The sequence below is a fragment of the Nesoenas mayeri genome (assembly GCF_963082525.1).
Source record: "Nesoenas mayeri genome assembly, chromosome: 5".
Classification (NCBI taxonomy): domain Eukaryota; kingdom Metazoa; phylum Chordata; class Aves; order Columbiformes; family Columbidae; genus Nesoenas; species Nesoenas mayeri.
Genome location: NC_137548.1, coordinates 24,105,623 through 24,129,982, shown reverse-complemented (window position 1 = coordinate 24,129,982; position 24,360 = coordinate 24,105,623). Strand labels below are relative to the sequence as shown.

The 24,360-nt window shown below is 41.5% G+C and overlaps 1 protein-coding gene across 1 annotated transcript in view; it reads right to left on the bottom strand.

The window, feature by feature from the left end:
• Positions 1-21,943, bottom strand: part of SPTLC2 (serine palmitoyltransferase long chain base subunit 2) — a 79,716-nt gene extending 57,773 nt beyond the window's left edge. Inside the window, exons 1-3 of the mRNA XM_080345548.1 lie at positions 21,692-21,943; positions 8,442-8,636; positions 269-423 (exon numbers count right to left, since the gene is read on the bottom strand). Coding sequence (XP_080201674.1) covers positions 269-423; positions 8,442-8,636; positions 21,692-21,808 — 467 coding nt within the window. The 5' untranslated portion in view covers positions 21,809-21,943. The remainder of the gene's footprint in view (positions 1-268; positions 424-8,441; positions 8,637-21,691) is intronic.
• Positions 21,944-24,360: the final 2,417 nt, after the last annotated feature.

Below are 24,360 nucleotides of genomic sequence, written 5' to 3'. Positions count from 1 at the left end.
GCCCATGAAATCTTAACATAGACAGGAGCCTTAGCAAGCAGCTGAAAGATTATACACAAATAATCACCTGGGTGACTAGATATGTTTGCTTCAAAAGAGCATACAAAAGAGATATTTTAGCTCAAAAGAGCAAAATCCATCCATTCAAGCTGCTGGAAAGCTCAAAACAAACACGATTCACAGCTCCTTTAACCTCACAGCCTGAAACTTGCTCTTATAGACCCTTTAAAGAGAGTTGTTGGAAGCCTTTTCTTCAATTTTGACTCACGTGAATGTCCAGTTATAGTCATGGGAAACTCTCTCCATCATGTCCACCTTGGCCCCTGGCACACTGCAGATTGGACGGTTCCAGCTGTCCCGAATGCGCATGTAGAGGTTTCTATTGTAGAAATTTTCAAAGTCTTGGTACAACGGGACAAAGTCCTGAAACACATCAAAAGCACTCAAAGTAAAAGGAAAATATATATTACAGCAAACTAGGAATAAGACGAATAAGTTGTTTGTCATTTGGGTGTAATTTATAAATGGAGGAAAACAAAACAAAACAAAACAACTTTTTCTTAAGTTGAGTTATTCATCACAAGCCCTGAAACCAATTCCACCTAAGTGTTTTTAAACCTGGAAATCTGTGCCAGTGCAAAATTATTTGATGGTGAGACAGCATGCCATTCCCAAACTTCTTCAACCTGCAAGTATACCATGCCCTCAAGATTTTCTCAACAGTAGGTGCTTATTTGTATATAATGTAAGTACCTTATAGAATCTAAAAGCTATTGACCACCACTTAAAAAAAATCAAGCATGGCAACAGGTCATGCTTCAAGTTAGAAAGCCTCCAAGAATTCTAACATATCGGAGAGGGAGCACTGAAAACAACACAGAAGCTGAATTGTGAACTCCTAATGACACAAGGAGGTCTTGTTCTCTGAACTCATGTGGCACTCAAAACACCTTGGCTCTCCTTCCAGCTCTTGGTGGGTCGCTGAGGAGAGCATCTATCTCAAAACATACAATAACGCCCTTCGTGAAATGCATGGGTATATAATCTTTGCAAGAGATTTGTATTCAGCCTTCAGAGGTAAGCAGAGCAAAGGAACACGCAATTGCTTTTTGGTACCAAACAGTATGCATTGCTCTACTGAATACAAAAAGAATTTGAAAACTGAGGTACTCTGCTGTATTTTATTCTGTATATATGGAAATCAGCACTAGAGGTTACTATTAGAACTTTCCACAATTCTTTTGTTCTGAATCCAAGCTATTATAGTAAGCTGCATGATGGCACCTCTCCTCTGCACAGCCTACCCGCACTTCAGTCTCACAGGATTTCTCTGCATGAGCATTTCCTGATTACCAGCTTCCCTTCCAACCGTTTTCAGGAAAAGTGACTGTCTTGAATGGATAACACACAAGAATGTCAGACTAATGCTGACAGCAAGGATATCCGAGCACTCAAGAGCATTGTTTTTCTGGCCTACTTAAAATGCTCCAAAGTCATGAGATTTCCTTATTACTATTCAATTAAAAGGAAGTCTGACATACAGTAGTGATAAGAATGCATAATTATTTTGCTATTTTTTGGGAACAAAAAAAGAAGTCTTTCTAATAATCTAGAGAAGGAAAAAGTAGAACTTACGACAGAGGTAAGAGCCAGCACAGCATTTTTTCCTGTTTTTCACAAGAGAAATGTAAACATGGTGAGGGGCATTTTATTTTTGGTGACAGGAAAAGCAAGACAGAATATCTGTCTGACCAGATACTACAGTGCTTGACATCTGTATCACCGGAGCAAGATAGGAAGCATTTAAGTCAGCTTCTTAATAACAACTCAAACAAAAGGGCATTGACAAGTATTTACTTTCGATGCTTGACTGCAGGAAGAGTATTTTTTCTTTACCTTCCTATTTTAATGATTTCTCAACTTTGTACTTTCAGTTTGGAGTAAAGGAACCATCTAGGTCTACCCCTTTGTGTCCTCCTACCAGAAGCCATGCAGAAAAAACTGAGCCCAAAAATGACAACTTCTGAGCAGACTCAGTTGCACCTAAAGTCCCCTTCTGATTCGCCTGTGCATAACAACATGCAAAAAAGGCAGAAGGATATTAATTTTCATTATTTCAGCTATGGTGAAACAACCCAATTTAGCCAATGATCACTCCTCCAGCTAAGATGCATGGAAGGGCAGTTACTTCTTCCATGTTCCTCTACTTAAGTATACCTTTGCATTATTTCACATGTGCCAGGTTTCCTTTGAAGGCCCTTTATCAAGAGATGTTAACAGGGGTTGTAGCTCAGCTAGTTCAAAGCTGTAATTTCCTAGTAAATCACTAGTTTTCTGAGGTAGCTACAAAGCTCTATCCTTTCTAGACTCAGCATCTCACATTGTTCCAGGCTTACAGTGGGTTTCAAGGCTGAATCACTAACAAACTGACTGGCCAGTTTTACAGTGGAGAAAAACATCTTGGTATTGATAAATGCATTTGAGAACTTCCTTCGCATATGAAAAGTTACATAGCTAGTGTACTCTTTTACAAAGCAGAGACACTCATGAGAGTACTTGCAGTAATATATTAAGATGACCTCGATTCATGACACAAAATCAATTATCATGTACAAGTGTCTGAAACCCTCTGCTACATCATTTGTAGAGGGGCAGGGGAGGTGAGCTGATCAAAAAGAAACTCTGGCACATAATAAGATCAATACTTGAGGGACTTGTACTTCTTACATCTAATTATAATCTACTGAGATCCTTTTAAGCATTTTCAACTCCTCTTAACCATCTTTGTGTGAAAATTCAGCTTTGCAGTAGTTATTCACATATACTATGTGACCCAGGAAACAACTGATTTTAGCCTAGGTTCCTGGCTAGAAGTAGAGGCTGGTAATGAGTCATTATACCAGGCAGGTATGCCTGGGCTGATACAGTCCAATCTCACCTCAGATCACCGCTCAGATAGAGCATGTTTTGTTTTGAAACCCAAGCTGACAAAGCAAGAAGAGTAACAAGTTGAACTGGTGAGATAAAGATGATCACCCAGAACAGATTAACACCACCAAGAGATACAACACAAGTATGATCTTACAAGCCAATAGCATAACTATGTTTAAAGTGATTTAACAAGGGAAAAGGTGTCTTAAAAGTCAACAAGAATTCAAGGAACAAATTATGGGTAAGAGAATTAAGGTCTAATACAAGACACTAGCCTTAGTTTTTAGGGGTACCGAGCTGTAAGATTATAGCAAAGGGCTCTCAGTGAGGCATCAGCTTAATGCCAGTCCCTTTGTTGTTTCTCCGCCTCCCCCGCCCGACACGCCCAATATACTACCCTTAGTTGGCTCTTATGAGAAACTTCCTTGAAATAGGACAGGCAGGAAGTGTTATTTCGGCATAAATCAAAACTGGATTGTCTGTTTCCTCAGTAACATTAACCCCAACAAGACATTCTTGTGACACATGAATCCGAGAACACAAAAAGAAATGGTAGGGAGGTCAAGTCTTAATAAACTGGTACTGACTTCTGGAGTTTGAGAGCCTTCTTTTGGAGTTGGCATACAGGACGAGATTGTGTGTCTGGCTGGTTTGTGGGTGGTTCGTTGGTTTTGTGATGGTTTTTGTTTGTTTTGTTTGTTTTTGTTTTTAATTTAATTTGTTTTCCCAACCCCCTATATTTCTACAGCGCATCATTTCAGCTGGAGAGCAGAGAGGACAGTACACCAAAAAGACCACCTAAATTCCTCATGGAAATTAAACGTTTTCAATCTTTGGACTGAGAAAAAGCATCTGAGGAAAAAGGAGGGACAAAATCTACCCATCCATACTATTTCAAATTTCTGCCACATGCAGCCTCAGTGTTTTGCTGCAACAGTGTCCTACACCTAGAAGCAATCACCGTCACCTTTAAATGGCCTTCACAGCTTATTGTTATTTTTCTATCAAGTTCTCATCTTATTTCAGATCCAACACTCTTTCTAGCCATCACAGACCCTAAGAATATCAGCCTGAGATGGAACACCTTCATTTGGAGAAAAAATATTCTAGGAGTGAGTTGATTCTTTCAGCAATCTTCAGAGTACTCATCCAGACAAAAAAACTGCAATGAATATACTATTTCCCAAGCAGGAAGCAAAGGCAGCATATGTTCTTTCAACTGAATTTATGTGAATATGGAGCTAAGAAATCCTATACAGCTCTATTCCTGTCTATTTAAGCCTAGAACACATCCCCTATTAGTAAGGTGACTCCTGACGAAGAAACTTAAGTACTAGTGGTCTCCCAGAAGCATGAAACACATAGCAACTTCAAAAGAGAGTCCCTTGGACTGCCGCACCTTGACACAGGTGATTTGGGAATCCAAGATTTCATCATACTGTAAATTAATACTAGGACAAGTGAAGGTCATAATGAGAGCTTTGTAACCATTAGCTTGGAGCACAGTGATACGCAAATGCAGCAATTATTCTGCTTTTAGAGCCAAGTTTTTACAGCATTGCACCTCAGCTAACAAATGGTGCCATGAGCACCAACTGCGCTTATCTGCAATTCACATAACATGCTGATAATACAAAACTAACTCTGAAGGGAAATCAAGTAGACAATTGCAACAAATTCCAGGCTTCCAAAAGGAAGCAGAAAGACTAGTTCCATCTCGATGCTACATGAGTCAAGAAAAAGAGGAGCAAAACCCATGGATAGTCTTTACACCATCAGGAGGCCTCAGATGCTAAAACAACACTGAACAAAATGCTCCAGTTTACTGCCCCTGTGATACTACTACACCTGGATTCCTGCAAACAAGCATTTGAAAACCCCAGATACTAGCAACATCTTCTAACTGGACAAGCTACTCAGCATGAGGAGGTAGTTTAAGAATTACCGTCTCCATTTGGACAGTTGCTCCCATTTACAAAACATACAGGGCAATCAACAGGTCAATCAGACCAGAACAACAACAGAAGTGGCTTTCATCCTGCCTACAAAATCCTACAACATTTTGCAGATTTAACTACATTGTATGACCAGACATTATTTTAAATTCAGTATACATAAATAGATTCCAGGGTAATTGAGAGCTGTTAATCTTGCTGCTTACCCATGCCTCAAACAGACTGATAATGCTTCGGAGAGGATGTGCTACAAAACACACATTTTCCAGAAAAGTCCAGTTGGGTATATTTTAAACAAAGCCAAAACCCATCAGACTCTTTCCTGGAAATCTAGCAAAGCCTGTCCCTTTTCACCCTTTTGTTTTCCAATACTGAGTGAATATTAGGTTTGCTTGGAATCCTTAATTTCAAGGCTCTAACAAATTCCCAAGAATTTATTTACCCACTGTCAGAGAGAGTCCAAACACAGACCTGCTGGAAAGTTTGCTCTTTAAATTGGTTTGGTTACTTTTGGTTTCTAGTTCTGATACACACTAAGATTACAACACTGAAGTGACAATGTCAGGAAGGATTTGCTCTACTGAAATAAAATGCCCTCCAAAACACAAAAAAACTGAAGGTGAGGGGGTTTTGTGTTTAATACTACACTTTGGACCTAAGTCTGTGTTATGCTTTTAATGGTGATCACCTTCAGGAAACACACCCCAGAAAATCCACATACTTCAATTCCATGACTTTCAGGACAAGTTCATTCAGCCCTTTATGAAATACTTCCTCGCACTAAGTAATTTTGTTTTGCTCACGAAGCAAGTCATCACACACTGTTCAGCTACACAGCTACTCCCATTGCCTCTGCTTTAAGCTTTTCACCTAAGCAATTTATGAACTATTTCAAAAACTAAAGCTAACTCTTTTGCTTGATACATAAGGAAATCAGCATTATCTAGATGACTCTTTGGAATAATAAAAATGTTACTTTCTACACAAAGGTCACAAATCTGACAGTGACTAACCCATGACAACCACAGGGGTCCTCTGATTTGCATGTATTAATTAAAAAAAAAAAAAGAGTTTCAAGCCTTTTCTGCACCCTGGTATCTGCATTTCCTTACTATAATAAAAGACGACTGGTCTGTCAGCCAGCAGCTTAAGAGATTCAAATATTTGAAAATCATGACAAACTGTTTCAAAACAAGTCACTGAGCACCCGTCCTGCATCAAAATAAAACCTGGCTCACACACTAGATGCGCTGCAATGTGTTCTCAGCAATTCATTTGCAGGCAAACAAAGCTTTAAGCACCAAAGTGTGAGGGTAAGTACTGTATGTTCTAGACCTCACATGATCACTTTTCTATTAGTCTGATATTGGAAACAGCTATTCCAACCTAAGGAATAGAAATGTGATTTCGGGAAATACACTAGGCTGAGATTTTTTCAAACACCAAACCCTTTTTAAACAGGATTTCCTATTTTTCATTCTTACGCAATATTCACTGGCTTAGTCATGACAAGCCAGAACAAACAGTACGTTCAGATAAAAAGCACTTCTTACTACATCCATCCACAGAGGTCCTAAGTACAAAACAAAACCAGAATACATGCATCTCTTCCCTCCAAGCCATGACCAACACACAAACTCAAAGGGTTTCAGTTCATCTGTCTAGGAGATACACTTGTCAAGCAAATGTCTTTTGGGTGAGATGCAATGCTAAAATTAATTTATAAAATACTTCACAGCTAAATTCCTTTTAGAACTAGGATAATCAGTTTCCAACAAACTCTGTGTTTCAGTGTCCTCTCTGACAGTCTTTAGAGAAAGCCTAATATCAATAATGTATTCCCAAGTCAGACCTACTACCTGCGGTAGTAGACTTACTGGAGGTAGACTTGCACCTTACACACTGGTAACAGAATAAGCATTTCATAGGACCTGTGACACAGAAATACAATAACTACAGGACAGAGTTACTGCACCAACACTTCAGTTACCACTTTATAATCCCCAAGTACCATGAGTACAGACCAACATTTAAACCTTTACTCAAATGTCTTGGTAGATTTCTGCAAATGTTTCACTGTTCTCTACTATATCAGTTTCCAGTTTACATACAGAAAAATACAAGAGTGTCATATTCTCAGGTGACATTAGCTCAAGTGACATCAACGAACACAATGAGTTACAAATTGAGATTTAGCCATCAATCGTTATTCAGATATTGTAATTGTTAAAAAGGATCCAATGTTTTGTTTCTGGATTCCCAAACTGAGTTTCAGAAAGAATGTAAATTTAAGCACCTGTACATTTAACCAATATGAAATACCGATTCCTCGTTAAACTCCTATGAGAATGTTTCTATTTTAGAATTAGGTGCCTTACTATGAACCAGCTTAATTCTACCTCATGATGCTCACACAAAGAAGCTACTGTGAAGTCATTTTAGGCACTGGTTAGTTTGCTGCATCTTAACTAATGTACTGTAACATGACATGCACTTTACTCCAGTGCTGCCTCCAAAGAAGCCTGTGTTACCCCCCTAGGGTTATTTGTTTGCATTAGTGAGATGCTTCTCTTCCACCCCTCCATTTTCTGCCAGCCAACTACTTGTGTTGCAGGACAAGAGAACCAGAAACCAGCACCTGGAAAACAAATTCCCTTAATGTCTTATAAGCCAGATCAGTGCCCCAAAGTGGTTGAGAAAAACAGAACCGCCATCAGAAAGAATAAGCCAATTCACCCCACTTTTGGAACAAAACTCACTGGTACTCACAGTATGCTAAGAGGGCTCACACTAAGAGTTTGCAGGAAATTGGCTGTGAACTGCAAGATTAAATGGTAGCTTTCTTAACAGTAAATAATTCCTGTGGGGAATAAAGGCCTCAAAATCTTTAACAACTACTCAAATTTAATGTTACCTATTCCAGACTAACTGTTGGGATAGGCAAGACTTTTCACCTGGTAACAGAAGCTTTCATGAATAGGTCTTATTATGAATTAGTTATTTTTAATTTCTATCAGTGAGCCAGGAGCCAGTACCTCAGATTACTTACCAGCTAACTTGCTAGTGTTCTGGATTCTGTATGAATGTAAAGTAACCCAACCTGTGCTCTGGTTTTCATCCATGAGCTTTTCTTTGCAACTACTTAAGCTAAAGAGAAAAACAGCACGCTTCCAAAACAAAACACAGCCACCAGAGCAGCCTCCCACTGCTGCCAAACTCAAACCAGATACTTTGATGAGCATTTCTTCAGCTGCTGATGCTGGCACATGCAGTCTCTCTCTCTCCAAACCCTTGTTTCTGCTGCAGGGGCATCTCTCAGCACGTTGCTGTAATTGTTGATGCAGTTTTGCAGTGAACCAGATCAGGGAACTGCTCTGCCAAAAAATAATCCAACTAAAAGAAACATCATTTTGTTGCAGTACTAGCATAACATTTGGGGCATTCAGAAGACAAGGAAAACTGCAAAAAAACAAATACTACTGCTTGCCAAAGAAATGATCAAACTGTGGCTTCAGCCACATCATTTCCCACTGAACATTATTTCCCAGTGGTTACCTTTTGTTCTTCTCTTTCTGTTGCATTTTGACACTTCTCAATCTTCCACTGCCGCATGAAATCTCGCAGGTATCCAAAGAGAGTGAGAACACCATAGCCTACATAGGTCAGCACAGCAACTAGCATTGGTGTTTCTTCAAAAGCTTCATTGAAAGGCCTTTTGTATAATCCTCCATTGTGCACAATATGATTTATCTATAACAGAAATTTAGAGAGAGGCATTTGTGAGATACTAATTTAAGAAATGTCCGATAGGCATTTCAGAGTATTCCCTGGCCCTGTGACCAGTTACAAACTCTGCATTCCCCCTGCCCAGCTCAAAATATTTGCAGCTCAGTTCAGTCATTACTGACAAATAATGTCACTCTCCATATATGAGGTTGCTAAGTTGCTGATATAACCAAACTCACAGTTATCAATTTAGTGCAGTTTAATCTAATATCTAATTAAAGTTCTTTAGCTTGCAAAACTACATAGAGGGTATTGCTTAGAGCCAGGCAAATCAAAATGAAAACAATATGCCTTTCCCCTTCCCCAAGAACTAGGCAGGCACAAATAACAGAACAGCAAGGCTTCCCAGACTTACTACAGGGAAAAATGAAACAGAAATTAATAGTTTTATTAAGCTAAACAGTGTATCTTAAGATTATGAGGACTGAAATTTAACCGAAAATATCAGAATGGACTTGACTTTGGAAGCCTACGCTACTGTAACAAAACAAATGTAATCTATGTGTCTCCATGGCCGTTAGCCTAAAGATGCTGATGTAAACACTGTATTCATCCATGAGGTGGACGTGACACCACAGACAAAACAGTCATTGTATACACAGTCTCAACACTGCATGTATGTCAGCACACAGAACAAAGCAAGGCTTTCTGCTTAAAAACCACACTAAAAGTCATATTGTACCTACACACCATCCCATGAAGATAAGAGCACGAGTAGTTGTATAACACATGTGCATGTCTGTCTCAGGTATGATTACTACAATACATAATATTTGTGACTACTACAGAAAAACTTGACAGCTACAAGGCAATGGCTCATTCAACATAACACTGGGGTGAAAAACATCATGGTTTTAACTAGACTATTTCTCCAAAGAATTAAGTTAACGATCAGATCTCAAAACTCAACATATCAAAACAAAGAAATCCAGCCATTGGATGCAAACTGCTATCTGTATTCCTAGTTTCCCTACTATAGAATAGCTACGTGTGAAAGCACACTGTCCAAGACATAGATCCCCTATCTCTATCATCAAAGGTGTCAAGTCTTACTCCTTGCAGAATAAATTTATTTTTGCCAGTACTTCTAGCTTTAGGAAAATTACAACCTATTAGGTAATCTTAACTGATTAACACACAATTCTGTAACTCTAGTATCCAAATATGTTATAATGGATGTTGTTAGATGTGCATGGCAACAGCTACAAGACAAGAAAGAAACCAATACGTTTCAATAAATGCCTATATTAATAATAACACCACACTGAAAAGAGGGCTAGGACAAAGATATATCTAGGATGTTGCTTATATTTCTCTGGACTGCATTCAAACTGCTGATAAACTTTAGTTTATAGCCAGATGTAATAAGAAAAGCATTTAAAAATATTCTAATCAAAGGGACATCAACACCTAGGAAAGCGGTTAATCCTAAGTATATCAAAAAAGGCCAACAGCAAAGAATTAATGAGGAGTAGGGACCAGGAGACAGAACAAAACTCCTGTGGCATCCACACCATCATATGGGAAAGGAAGCCAGAGTTGTAGTAACCTCTGTAGCAGCCAATGAATCAATAGAAGCACACATACTCGCTGGCCTCACCAGACACTGCATTATTTGGAAACTGGCACCTGCTCATCTCAGATGCTGGAGCAAGTCTGTATTTTAAGCCCAGTGTTAACAACTTCAACTTTTCAAAGGCCAGGGTCCACTCTTAATATATAATTACGCTATAGCTATGCAGTTACCAAGTATAAAATGCACCATAACCTTCCTCCTGATACTCATTTACACCTCTTCCATTTTGCTGACAAGGACATCCAGACATCTGAAGAGCAAAATACAGTTTCAACCAAAGCAAATCCTTTATTTGGTCACTGCAGTTGCGGAGGAATTAGAATTGGTGCAAGTGTGGAAATAAAAGAGCAAAGACACAGCAGGAACTTCTCTTCTAAGAGCAGCACTTACCCCAGATGCAGATAACTAATGTGCAGTGCTTTCAGACCAGGTTTAACAGTGAAGTATTTTTTAAAACATACTGGTGGCTTAGGTTAGAAAACTACCATGATTTGAAATAGGTGTACCAACACTTGCTTACCACATTTCAGCTCAGATGATGGCAATGTAGGGCTTTAATAAAGGCTGCAGCTTCATACACTGTTTTCTTCAGAAGCAGTGCCAGGCAGGGGAGCTGCCCCTGGCCCACTTGCTCCCACTTTGAGCCGCCTGCATCACCCTCTGGCCTGCACAACAATGGCTAATTTCATCACAGCATCCCTCCAACACAGAACTAATCCAAGCTGGAAATACAATGATTTGCAGAAGGCTATTTATTAGACACTAAGAGACTTTACAGCACCTATACACATCTCAGCAAACAAGAACCAACAGCTGTTGGTGAGAGAGGAGGAGCAGCAGCACCCTGACAATAAACAGACTCCATGAGCAGCCAATGCTGCAAAGGAAAAAACATGAAAGCTTCCTCTTCTCTATTACTTTTGAGACTGCTTAACTGCATCCCTATGGCTCCAATTCATGAAACCATATATTTTCATTGCATCCAGATCTGAGCATTAAAGCTCCAGTTACTACAATTCCAGCCTGATGAATTCAAGTTGAATTCTATGTCCTCACACCGCCACACCAGGCTGTGAAGAGCAGCTACTCAGAAGCAGGCACACAACGTACCTGCTACCTGTGGCTGTCTACTAGTAGCTGTTTTCTGGATAAAGAGGCAGACAATGGGTAGTGACTACTTCTCAAATTACCTAGTATCTAATAAATATAGATCACATCAAAGCTTTTGATGTCATTGCCAGGTAACTCAAACTTCATCTGGAAAAGATGAAAGCCTACTTCCAAAGGGTATGGATCTGAGGTTAACTAATACAAAGAAATAGCTACCGAAAAAAAAAAACCAACCCAAACCTACATAGAATTTTACTCAGAAAAAAACATACTTTTTTTTTCCCCGCAGGTCTTTAGGGGTATCTCTGCTTGTGTCAACTGCTAAAATTAAACAAGTTATTCCACATGGTCAAAAATGACATTTCATGGAGAAATGCCCCTTTGGGAAATACCTATATTGATTCAACACATACTCCAATCGATTTCACTTCCCACTGTTCTTTTACCAATGTGCTTATACATCCTTATGCTTTGTCAGCTACCATGTAAGCTGAGAAGTTTCTATGCCACCCTACCTGAATTAAATGTCAAAGAAATACGCTTGAATGCAATTCCACGGACTTTTAATGAAGCATAGGATGACTATAAATACACTCTAGAATTCCCTATAGAAGAGACATTTGCAGCCACATTTTAGATACAAGCCTATCCCTTTTCCCAAGAATGCCTTATGAATCTGCACGTCAGCCTTCCAATGAAGGGTTACACGCTGCGAGCTCCATGCCTGCTGCTGAAGAGCAGAAAGTTCAGAAAGAAGGTGGGTACAGTTAGCAATTCATTTCCTTTCCTGGGGGCAGAATCCAGCACTAAAACTGTTATGGTTTCAACAAGTATTATGACAACAAAGTGAGCGCTGACCTTTGAACTAAAACATACTATGCATCTAAGTGGAGACTACAAAGAACAGTCAGGATTCACCTAAGCACTAGGTTCAATAAAGCAGGTGTATGCTCACCTACACCTCTCTCCTGTACTGCCCAGATCACAGGTACAAGAAGAGCACCATCACATTAAGAAACCCAAATGCAGGAGGAAAATCAGAGCACCAGCCACTGGCTACAGAATGCAGCAAAGAGATGGCATTCTGAATCAGCCACAGGTAATGCCTGTGTCAGGCCAAGTTCTTGGGGAAATAAATAAATCACACAAAACAGAATTGTAACCATTACTGAGCAGCAGCAGCATTCAGCTACAGCTGGAAAAGATTGCACTGGTCTCAGCAGAACACACTGGAGAGTGTGATTACCATAATTTCCCCACTCTGATAACAAACAGATCCAATTCACAAGACAGTACAAAACTGACTTCAGATTTAGTTCATCCTGCAAATTACAGCCATAACTAGCTGGCAGCACCTCTGGTACTGAAAGAAGATGGGATTGCAGATAGACATGCATGCAGTACACACCTAAGATGATGTTCTTGCCCAACTACTGCACAATGTTACGCTTTAAAGAACATGTTGGCCTCCAGACAGCATCAGATCTTGCAGTGCCTTAAGGTCATGTACTATCAGTATGAAACTCCAGCTCCACAGACAGAAAACAGACAGTATTTCTGCCTGTCCTGAGTTATTCACACTCTTTAATGACTTACATGGAAAACATCTTGCAGGTAATACCCCTAAACTCCCACCTTTGCAGTTACCTTAGCATGATTACAGGTCACCTGATATTAGGGACAGAATAGTGTAATCTAAACAAAAACATTTCCCATTTAAGCCACCCCACTGATGGTAAATTCACACTATCTAAACACACACTTTATTGATTACAACCTCTGCTATCCTACTACATGTGAAGACAAATCCTTTATCAGAGCACAGAAAAAATGCAATTCATCAACAGCAGTTAGCAGTAAAATTGCTTTTACTAGTACCCTTCTCCATTTTACCTTCTCTAAATTTGGACTGTAGGATCTTCAGAGAAGAACCACCATATCTCACCCTATCATAGATTTACAAAGAAGATAAAACAAAACTAGCAAGCAGATACAGATTTTAGCATTAATTATGCTTTCACTGCCAACCCCTAAAACAGGTCAGGTATGAAACTGGCATTATTCCGAACCTGGATTTATTTTAATTCAAAACTTATTTCTCAAAACCAACATGAAACAGGGGTTTCAGTATATTTGCTATATCTGTGTCAGCAGCAAACTCAGATAAGAACTCATCATAACCCAAGTCAGCATGACAGAAATCAGTAGATGCAAAGGAACACGTGAGAAACCAAACACTCTCAGATCAAAGTTTATGACACCATGCTTCACTTCCAAGAGCTTGGAGAAGGAGCTTCACGAGAAGACAAAAGCCATGCTTAAACAGGAACACGCTGCTGCCCCAAGAAAACCCTCACTCTCTGTATTAGAGATGCTGAAATAAAAAGTCAGATGAACCTGGCAGACTACATACAAACACCTTAAAAGCATTATTTACATTGGAACACAATTTCACTAAATTCTTACAATTTAGTAGCTTATTGTTGCCACATACCACACATACTGCAATTTTAATAGCAGCTCTGTGGCTTTTGTTTTTTTTGTTTAAAAACACAATATGGAAGAGTTGTGCTTTGTCAAAGATTCCTGCCAACTACAGGGAATAAATGGAAACCCTCAAAAGCGGTCACGTTCATTCTAAAGGATCAAGGGAATCAGCACTACAGAAAACTACAGCAATGTAAGTGAATGCCACACAGGCAGCTTTTCTAAGGTTGTCCTGGTTTTGTTAAAAACAAGTTGCTCTTTTAGTGATTTTGCCTGTCAGCTAAAGCCTTCATATTAGCTGCATTTTCCTGGAGAACCAGACACATGTTTTGGTAAAACCTAGCAATGGAATGCAAACTTATTGATAAGCATGGATGGACATCTCACAAGAGGGGCAAGGAGAAACTGATGACCAAGAATCTGACCAACTGTGTATAACATTCCATTCACCTGAATACTTCATATAAAAGTGGGAGATAATGAGGATCTCGTCCCTTTTTTCCCTTCTGCTTATGGCCGACATTAGGAGAGGACCTTGCTAGTTGTCCCTGCGAACTGAGGCCTAGTGAGAGACTGAATCCAGCTTTGGTTGGCTGCAGAGTCCAATCCAGGACTTTGGGTGCCGGCTCTGCAGTTGCTGAGACTTTCAAGATTGGTTTTGTATATTTTGTATTACTTTCTCTATTCTTGATAGTAGTATTAATAAAACATTGTTAATTTTTCCAACTCTCTTCTCTCTGTCCTTCTTTTCCTCCGGATCGCCTGTCCTGAGTGGGAAGGGGGGAGAGGGAGGGGCAAAAGGGGGAAGTTATGGGGAGAGGAGGATAACAATACATCTGCCAGGGTTTTATTGTCACCCCACAATCTAAACCCTCGACAAAGGTTTTAAGGTATTCTATGGCATTTTTTCTGTCACCTCCAGCCCTTTTCCTTGTGCTGCTTTATTCTCAGACTGCTGCATGGGTAAAAAGACCAGGAGGTATTTACTGCACAAGTTAGAATGGATTTCAATCACATTTTAAGTTTAAAAAAAAAAAAAAAAATCACAGGAGGGAAACTTGTTTTACAAAACTTTAACACTCCAGTGTATTCCTAATTAAATATTTGTTCTTGTTAGCAGGTATTATCAAATGTTTTGATCTGCAACTATTTACTCCCAACAAATTTGTCAGTCCTTTGCTAACAAAGATGCACTTGCCACATCTACACAAACACTACAAATATTCACACATGTTCACAGTTTAAATGTTGTTTGCTTTGTTAAACAAGTGGATGATTACATTAAGCTCTTTTTTGTGATTGAATTTTAACCCTACTGAGAACATACTTTCTTCTGCCAGTTTACCTTAAATTACCTTAAACCTAGTATGTTACCCTATCTAGTATGTTCAATTTATTTTAGGTGTGCAGCATTTTGACAAAGAATGCCTTAAACACATTTAGTAATTAAGTGAACAGCTTATAATAAAGATTTTTGAAGACAGCACAAGTCTGTAGGGGTTCACTAACAATTTAATATCTAGGATCTTAGATACCTCTGAAAGCATTCTTGAAGTACTTTAGAATTGGCTCTCACTCTTTTTCAGACATTAAACCTCACCACTTCCTAAATTTTTCATCTCCTGCTTTCTCAACTATAAGGACTCTTCAAGACTACACTTTTCAACTAAAAATGGTTCTTTTTCTAGGAGTGATTTCTTAATAAAGGCCAAAGTAAAAAAAAATATATCTATTTAGCTACTATACAGTGTCCAGAAGAGGGCTGTGAAGTTGGTGAAGGGTTTTCAGAGGAAGCCTTATGAGGAGCAGCTAAAGTCACTTGGTTTGTTCAGCTTGAAGAAAAGGAGACTAAGAGGAGATCTCATTGCAGTCTACAGCTTCCTCACAAGGGGAAGGAGGAAGGGCAGGCACTGAACTATACTGTTCAGTGACCAATGACAGAACCCAAGGGAATGGCAGGAAGATGTGCTGGGAAGGTCTAGACTGGACATTAGGAAAAGGTTCTTCACCCAGAGGGTGGTGAAGCACTGGAACAGGCTCCCCAGGGAGGTGTCACAGTCCCAAGTGACGGTGTTCAAGAACAGACTGGACAACACCCTGACAAACACAGTGTGAACTGTGGGGTTGTCATATGCAGAGACAGGAGCTGGACTCGATGATGCTTGTGGGTCCCTTCCATCTCAAGACATTCTATGACTCTAAAAAAATTAAAACCTCATTGTAGCTGAGCCAATATTTTATGTTCCTCCTAGAGAAACTGAAGTCAGATAATTAAGATTTTCTCCCCCAAAAATTCAGCAAAACAACATTTCTGAGGTACAATTAGGACGGGAAAATACAACATGACATCACTCAAGTAGTTACAATAACAAGAAATGAACTTGCGTACATTTATAAAAATCTATGATAGCATTTAAGGCTTATCACCAGCTAAATCTGGAAAGGCAGCCCCAATATAATTGGAAGACTTTAACATGCTATCCAGACTGTCTTCTTAGTAGCACATATTCAAATCTAAGTGAAGCCAGTCACATCAATAGATACCATGGGTGTTTGCTTTCATATTGGTACACATACACCAACTCCCAACAAGTACAACACTAGCACTACATCTACTAATTTAAGATTATGGCCTCTAACAGTAATGTAGCCAGATGCAATGTTGTGTAGCTATTCCTTCTACAAAGCCTTATAGTCTTTTATAACTAATTTTGGTATTAGAAAAGTATCCTCATGCACAGGTATGCTTTTTCAGAAATAGAGTTTTGTCAGTTAAAACACCTGAAGGAGATCACAGCCTTTTCTAGGTCAGTTTTCTACTCTTCGGTTTTACGTTACTGACACAACAAATGCAGTCAATCAAAAAGCCAAGCAAGAGGCAGAAGGTAATAACTTTGTTCCTCAGGTCTGATGCAAGCCTCAGAGTACATACCACAAGCCCCAAGGCATACATTTTTACAAGGGTTCAAGGATTAAACACTTATGTCTAAACCTAGGCAAACTCTCCTGCAACCCACAAGTTTCTCTCTATATCCATGAAATAACCAAGGTTGGAAGGGACCTCCAGTGGCCATCATGTCCAACTCCCAGTTCAAAGTAGGTCTAATTACAGCAGGTCGTCAAAGGCCGCGTCCAGTCTAGTCTTTACCTCCAAGGATGGAGAGTCTACAATCTCTCTGGGCAACTTCTTCCAGTATTTTACCACCCTCATGGAAAAAATTATTTTCTCTGTATGTAATCAGAATTTCCCATATTTTTCCAAATGACATCTGTTGCCTCTCATCCTGTTGCCGTGCACCTCCAAAAGTCTGGCTCCTTCTTCTCTGTAACCTCCAGCCAGCTAGCTGAGCCTTTTCCTCCTAAGGCTGAGCCAATCCAGCTCTCTCAGTCTCTCCTCATACCTCAGGGGCTTCAGCCTCTTCTGCTTCTTGCTGGCCCTCTACTGGCTTCAGATTCATGTGGCTATGCCAGCATCTTTCTGGGAAGCTCAAAACTGGACACAATACTCATGATAGTCTCAAGAATGCTGAGAAGGGGGGAACAATCACTTCCTTGGGATTAAGATCATGAGAGTTGGTTCTTTGGGATCTTTTTGTTGTTGTTGTTTTCATCAGAACTATTTGCATTTAAAATTTACACACAGACATGGAAAAAAAAACCCAAATAATTATGTACTCTAATTCCTTTTTATACCAGTACCTTTTATACCAGCAGTTATGTAGCATCTTTATCTTAGCTTTAATCTCAAATAAGGGCTTATTCACAACACTGTTATCACTAACTCACTGTAACAAAAGAAACTTCCAGTATTTGTTGCACTCATCCTCGTAAGTGTGTTCTCCAAAAGAAGTTACACTAACCTGAATTCCAGCAAAAGCACCTATAAAAATAAAGATGAAGCCATCATTCCCCTGCACCATCTCACAATGAGCCTGCAAGTAACAAGACTGCTCTCTTTAAAAAAAAGTCAAACACAAATCACAGGACCAAGACCATACAAGCCGCTTCAAGCATGTACACACCAGAGCTTTCAGGAAATTTAAAAAAAAAAAAATCTCTAGTGACCATTTTAATATGTGTAAGAATTCAGGGCCTTGTAACAGTTTTAAAGGAATGCAAATCCCACAGTCATCCCACTCTCTTCAACCAAACTATTCCTTGTCTTCCTGAGGAAGCAGTATGAGACCTTGTTTACAAAAGCATGTATGCAATAAGACATCAGGGAAATTAAAATTTGTTTATATAATTCCAGCTCCTATATAACTGAGATGCCATGCACAGTAGAAATGAAGAACTTGGTATCTAAAACTTATATTCCTTTTTTTTTTTTTAGTTTGAGATTATTTCTCCCTCAACTTCTAAACGCATAAAAGAAGCCATTCTGAGGTGAGAAGCTCAATTAAGGAGTCAAAAAAACATACTCCTGAAAATCTCTTCACAATAATAGGCAGATTCTAATAAGTTATGATGGAAAATACGGGCACCTTGTCCCGTTCACTCTATCTTAAGCATGAAATATATTTTTCAGATGCAGTATTAGAAAACCCTTAGCTGTTTGCTTTAGAGCAAAACACTCCAGTAGAGACACACATTCCAGTCTAAAATTGCATTGCAGAAAGAAAAAGCCATTTTCCCTGCACTCTTTATTATTCCCACAAGTGTCTTGATAGATCCTAAATACCACTTTTCGACTGAACTCACTTAACACTCTCTCCAACAGACTAGAAGGACATAAAAAGCAGAATCAAGCGGAACTTGAAGAGGTAACTTCACTGTTCCCTTATTTAAGTTTGCCCTTTTTCTCTAGGCTGTGTTAATTTCCTCACACCATGACAATATCCTTTGAGATGTCAGGATTTCATCTTACATACTGCAGTATGACACTGAAGCATTAAATCAGTTTTGAACCCATACATTACTATTCTGCCTAATCATGCACTCTCTTAACTGTACACAGTCAAATAATTTATTTTTCTCAAATATCTCACAATTATTAATTGCTAGATGGTTCTTCAACCTGCTTTAATTAAAGCGCTTATAGCAAGATTGTTGCATTAACTGAATTTGAATCTCTAAACAGATTAACTGTTAGTAGAATCAACGTGATTTCAATACTGGACTTGCCAGAAAAGCAAAAGAAAGCGCTAATTTTTATCTTAGTATTTCAACAGAATGCCTTTTTTTTTTTTAATATGCTGAATCTCTAATTTCAAATTTTAGTTTTCTAGCTACTGATGATATTTCATTGATTTCCAAGGTAGCCAAAGCCAGTTACTGCGCGGTCTTAGTAAGCAGCAAGTTCCCTTCTCCTCTTAGCAGGGGAAAGGATTAGCAGTTCAGAACCCAGCAGGAGTCAAAGTAATACAACCTATGTAAAGATTAAGGTGAGCCATTTCACACTCATCTGCTCATGCTGGAATAACAGTAATGAGTACACGTTATGTTAAATACAGTCTCTGTGGAGGGAGTTGTCAGGAGAGCTTGAAGTATGTGTCATAAGGATCATACACTTGAATCTAAACTTTTTGGTTAAGAAAAATAAACAAAACTAACTCAAGTAGCCTGCAGAAGAGATGTCCTAGGTAGGGGCAGACTCCTTTTTTACACATCATTAAAATGGGCAAAGTTTCCCTGTCCTATCAAGCTGTACACCTTTTTTTCCATCTTTACTCTTCTGGTTTTTTTCTACTAAGTAGGAATTGCACTCTCACTTGTAAGTTGGCTTTTTGGTATTTGGTAACTTTGCATTCCACAAATCTCTTCACTTCAAGATTCTCAAGAGCTTCAGGTAGTATGTACAAAGTGTAGTTATATACATGCACAGACAAATAAATTCCACACATGGTAAGCATTAACATGTTTCCCTTCCCCTTTGTAAAGCCAGAACAACCACAATTCAAAAGCCAAAAGGCCAAACAAGTAGCTATATCTTTGGCAGCTCTAAGTTCCCACCACTGATGCTACTTGAGAAAGCTGTAGATGGCTTAGACCCCTGGCCACGTCTTCCAGTAATGTTCTAACTTTCAGACCCTCATTTTGAAAGTTACCAATCTGGCCCACATAAAATTATGGAGAAAAGAATGCAAGACTTGTAACTTTAAATCTGTGCTTGATTAGCAAGCAGCTGCCAGAAGGATCTAAAACTTTCTTATTCTCATCTTACATCCTCTGACAATGCTGCTACACTTTGGCCTTTTGCTAGGATTTCTCATGATCACTTATCCAATGAGCCTCCCCCCCAAGAAGTGGTTATCTCAAATGCCTCAGGCTTTCAAGACATATTTGAACACAGTATCACACACAAACTACTAACTGAATAGAATTTCTCATAAAACAGCAACATTTTTAAGCTTCCTCTGTTTGACATCAACAGATTTTCCATTCACTTGCTGCATTTCACATGCTGCATCTCCCATGTTTTCCAAATTTTGTTCAGAGCTGATCAAAATCCCTGAGGAAAAAGCTTCCTCACACTTCTTTTCTGTTGAAGCAGAAGAACATGACTATATTCAGACCTTCTTTAAAAGCACAGAGGAGGAAAAATGCTCAAAGAAAGAATGCTCACCACTAACAACCTTGGTCTTAGTGCAAAAATTTACAACTACAGATCTATGGTTGGCAGCACTTGGTGTTTGCAAGGTATGACTACCAGTGCCATAAATTCCCAAGTCAATATAAGCTAACACTGCTGCCAAATGAACATATGGTACCCTCCCAGTACTGTGCTATCCCCTCCCAAATGTCAGGGCAAGACCATGAGTGCCCATGCAGTGAAAGAAAAACAGTGAGTGTCCTGGGTTAAAGTAAATTCAGGAGAGAAAAAAAAAAAGTTTACTGTTAGCCTGCATCAGTTCTCGAACTGGTTCACACAGTGACTGCATAAGCCTATACTGGAAAAACAGAAGGGGCAGCCGAGGAGTGAAAACAAGGAGCAACAGGAGGCATGACACTGGAGAAAGGATTTTCTCAAGCAGAAGTACCAGCTTTAGGCATCCAAGGAAACACCACTTATTCCATACCACTGGGATTGCCTTCATGAGAACCATTAAGTGTCTCGCAATATAGCACAAAAGTTCAGTGTTTTGCAGAGAAGTCTGAAAGTCTGAAACTGGAAGTCTGAAAGCACAAACACACACTCGCATCACAGAGTGTAAATACAGCAAGATGGGAAGTGCTGCCGTTAACCTTTAACTCTTCTGTACAAGGAAGTCCCTACCTGAGGCTACTTGTATCCATAGCCCTGTGCATCACACCTGTAACAACAAGACAGAACTGCTAAAATCTTTTATTCTAAAGCACAGACCCACTATATCATAGCAATGTTTACAATTAAAGATCTGCTGCTAAGAAAAGCCTTGCAGTAAAGGTACAGCAATGACTGGAGGGCCAGCGGTTTCACACAGTCACCAGCCTGGGGAACAAACACCCCGCTCCGGGACAGGCCGGTGGTCGAGACGCTGCCCCCTCCTCAGGCAGGGGCCGGGGGGCACAAGCCCGACCCGCCGGCCTGCGAAGTTCCGCCGAACTCTGAGACAGCCACACGGCGGTGACTCCCCGGAGCCCGCCTGCCGCGCTGTGCAGGCCGCCCCGGCTCCCCGCCCGCCGGAGGGGACACCGGCGACACGCACACGGTGACGAGGCAGCGGAGCGAGGGCACCCCAAACAACCGAGGCGGCACTGGCCTGAGAAGAACACCGGGGCAGCCCTGTCCCGGCCCGCGGGCGGCCCCACCAGCCCTGTCCGCCGTCGGAGCCCCCCAGGTGAGTGTCCATCACCCTCTCACCGCTCCCTTCCCCGCCCTGGTGCCGGCCCCGCCCTGGCGGCGGAGGGCGCCCGCCGCGCACACCTGGGTGTCGGGCGCGGACAGGCCGCGCACGTATCCGTTGCGGAGCGCGCCGTGGGCCCCGCCGCTGCAGCCGTTGGCGCGGGGCTGAGCACCCAGCGCCGCCGCGTGCCGCTCCATTCCGCCAGACCCGCTCCGCTCCGCTGCGCCCGCTCCGCCGCCCCCGCCCGGCCGCGCCGCACCGGAAGCGCGACCCGCCGCTTCCCCCAATCGCCGGCGGAAACGTCACGCTCGGGGACGGGCTCTGCAATGACGCAACAGCGTGTGTGCGAGACTGGCGGCAGAGGCTACGGGGAGGGGGCGGGGCCTGGAGGACGGAACCCAATGAGAGCCCCGCATGCCGATCAAATGGGAGGGGTGCGAGGTGAAGGAAGCGGCTTGTCCAATCGCAAAGCAGAAAGCGCGGAGGGAGGTGGAGCCAGAAGGTGAAATTGTCCAATCACTTTGACAGAGATGTAACCGGGAACGAAGAGAAGGAGACGAGCTAACGAATCACAGCGTGAAATGGAGGGAGCGGCATGAGCGGACAGCGGAGTCCGTCCAATGACAGGAGGGAGAAGCAGAGCGGTTGTCGAGGCTGCAGCCAATGGGCGGGGGCCGGGGCGGGCTCTCGGGGCAGGCTCTCGGGGCAGGGTCTCGGGGCAGGGTGTGAGGCGGCGGCGCGTGCAGTGCCCCAGCGGTCGCGGGGCGGGTGTGTGTGCGCTTGGCACCGCTGGCGGGCGCTGTCGTGCGGCTGTAAGCGCTTTCCTTGGCGTGAGGGGGGCAGCGCCGCGACGTGTGGGGGCCGCTGCCGCTTCTGGTACCGGCGGCGGCGCTTTCCTCAGGTCACCCCAGCCGCTGGAGTGGGGAAAGGGCCGGGAAGCCCCTCGCCTAACCTCACCGCCCCATGAAACGGTTACTTCAGGGCCCGGGGGGTTGCCCAGGGACACGCAGGTGATGGGCTGTGTGAAAAATAAAGTAGCCCATTGCAATTCTGACGGAGAACCCCTGGGTGAAACCCTGAATGGCTTTTTAGGAGGCCAGACTTAATTACTGTAATGCCGTTTCCAGCCTACAAATCGACCTGGGAGAGGTGTATTTTGGCTCAAGTCCACCTGTGCAACAAAGGACATGCTTCAGGCAGAGTGTAAGTTAATACGGTTTGAATTTGGGTGTAAGGGTAGGTGTATGCTTGGCTGCCTTGCTGAGCTAGTATCCCTGACAGCCGCAGTTGCCAGTCTGCTAACTATGCCTGCGGCTGTGTTTAAAAATCATCATATATTAGGTTATGAATTTGAGTATTTCTGTCAAGGTTTGGAAATACATACTTCAATCAAAGACCAGGTAAACTCAACACTGTTCAGTTCAGGGCTAGGTATTACCCGCATTAGTAAGGTTTGGGTTATCAAACATCACAGAGACAACACCAGAGGAAAGGTGCCCTGCAAACCACAAGGCTTCTGTGTTTGTGCCTTATCTCTTCTACAACTTGTATACATGTTGGTGAGGGAGTGGGAAGGGGGAGGCAGCTGGAGGTTTCTGAGTTGCAGGAGTGTTGATTGGTAGAAAGGAAACCACCTCGCATGTTTAATCCTTTACTGAAGAGATGGAAGAGTATGACCTTTGATTTTTCCAGTGTAATTGAGGGGGAAGGGCCGTGGTGTTTCTTAGAGTGTAACTTGAAGCAATGAGAACGAATCTCTGTTAATGCAATGGAAAGCTAGCAGGTTTAAGCAGATGAGTTTGTGAGAAAAGTCTTTATCTTTCTGATTTGCAACTATTGGTAGTTATTTTTTCTGTATTACAGTCACATTGTGGAGCCTCTGTCATAGATCTCATTGCAAATTTCATATGAACATGCAGTTCCTAGCAAAAGTGAAATAGTTTCTGTGAAAGACAGTCATTTTTCTTCCCCCAGGAAGACTTAGGAGAGCTTTACAGCCTGGTTTCAGCCTATTTGTAGGCAGCAGTGTGTGTCCAGCATGTTTCGTATCTCTGTAATACCTTTGGACAGAACGGTTTTTTGTAGTGAGGAGTACAAATAGAGGCTCAGGGGTAACAAGCACAGGCTGGGTGTGGGACCGTGTGGTGGTAGAGCTACGTGAGACTTTGTTCCTTTTCTTGCTTTCTGTGGTTGCTCCCATATCTTGACAGCCAGTAAAGCAGGAATGGACTTGCCTGAGAAGCATTCTTTCTCCACTTGGTTTCGGTATGGAGTGAGACAGCCATCAGCTAAGATGGGATGGGCCCTGTCCCCTCTCATGTTGCAGGGCGGGAGCATGGGGAAGACTGGCGTTGCTAGGAAGGACTTAGTGATCAAAGCAGCAAACATCCTGTTCAGCATTTGGGTGCTCATGCAAGTGGACTTGCCCCAGTACAGGTGCAGTTAGGAGTGCTGGTGGGAAAGAGGCTCAGGGACCTCTCTTGCTGCTGAGCTTTTTCTGAATAAGGAGGGGAGGACTTTTGCAAAGATGAAGTAATTTATGAGGAAATAAAAAAAAATATTATAATGAAAAAAGAAAACAAGTGAGAAAGTGAGAGAGAAGTGTCCTAGGAGACCATATACTGTAGAACTTTTTTTCTGTAGGATATCTCCCCTGTTGCCATAGTTGGCTGTTGGCATTTTCCTCCTATCTCTTGAATAGAATGGATTGAATTATACCGACTAGTGTGTGCCATGGGGTGCAGATCGT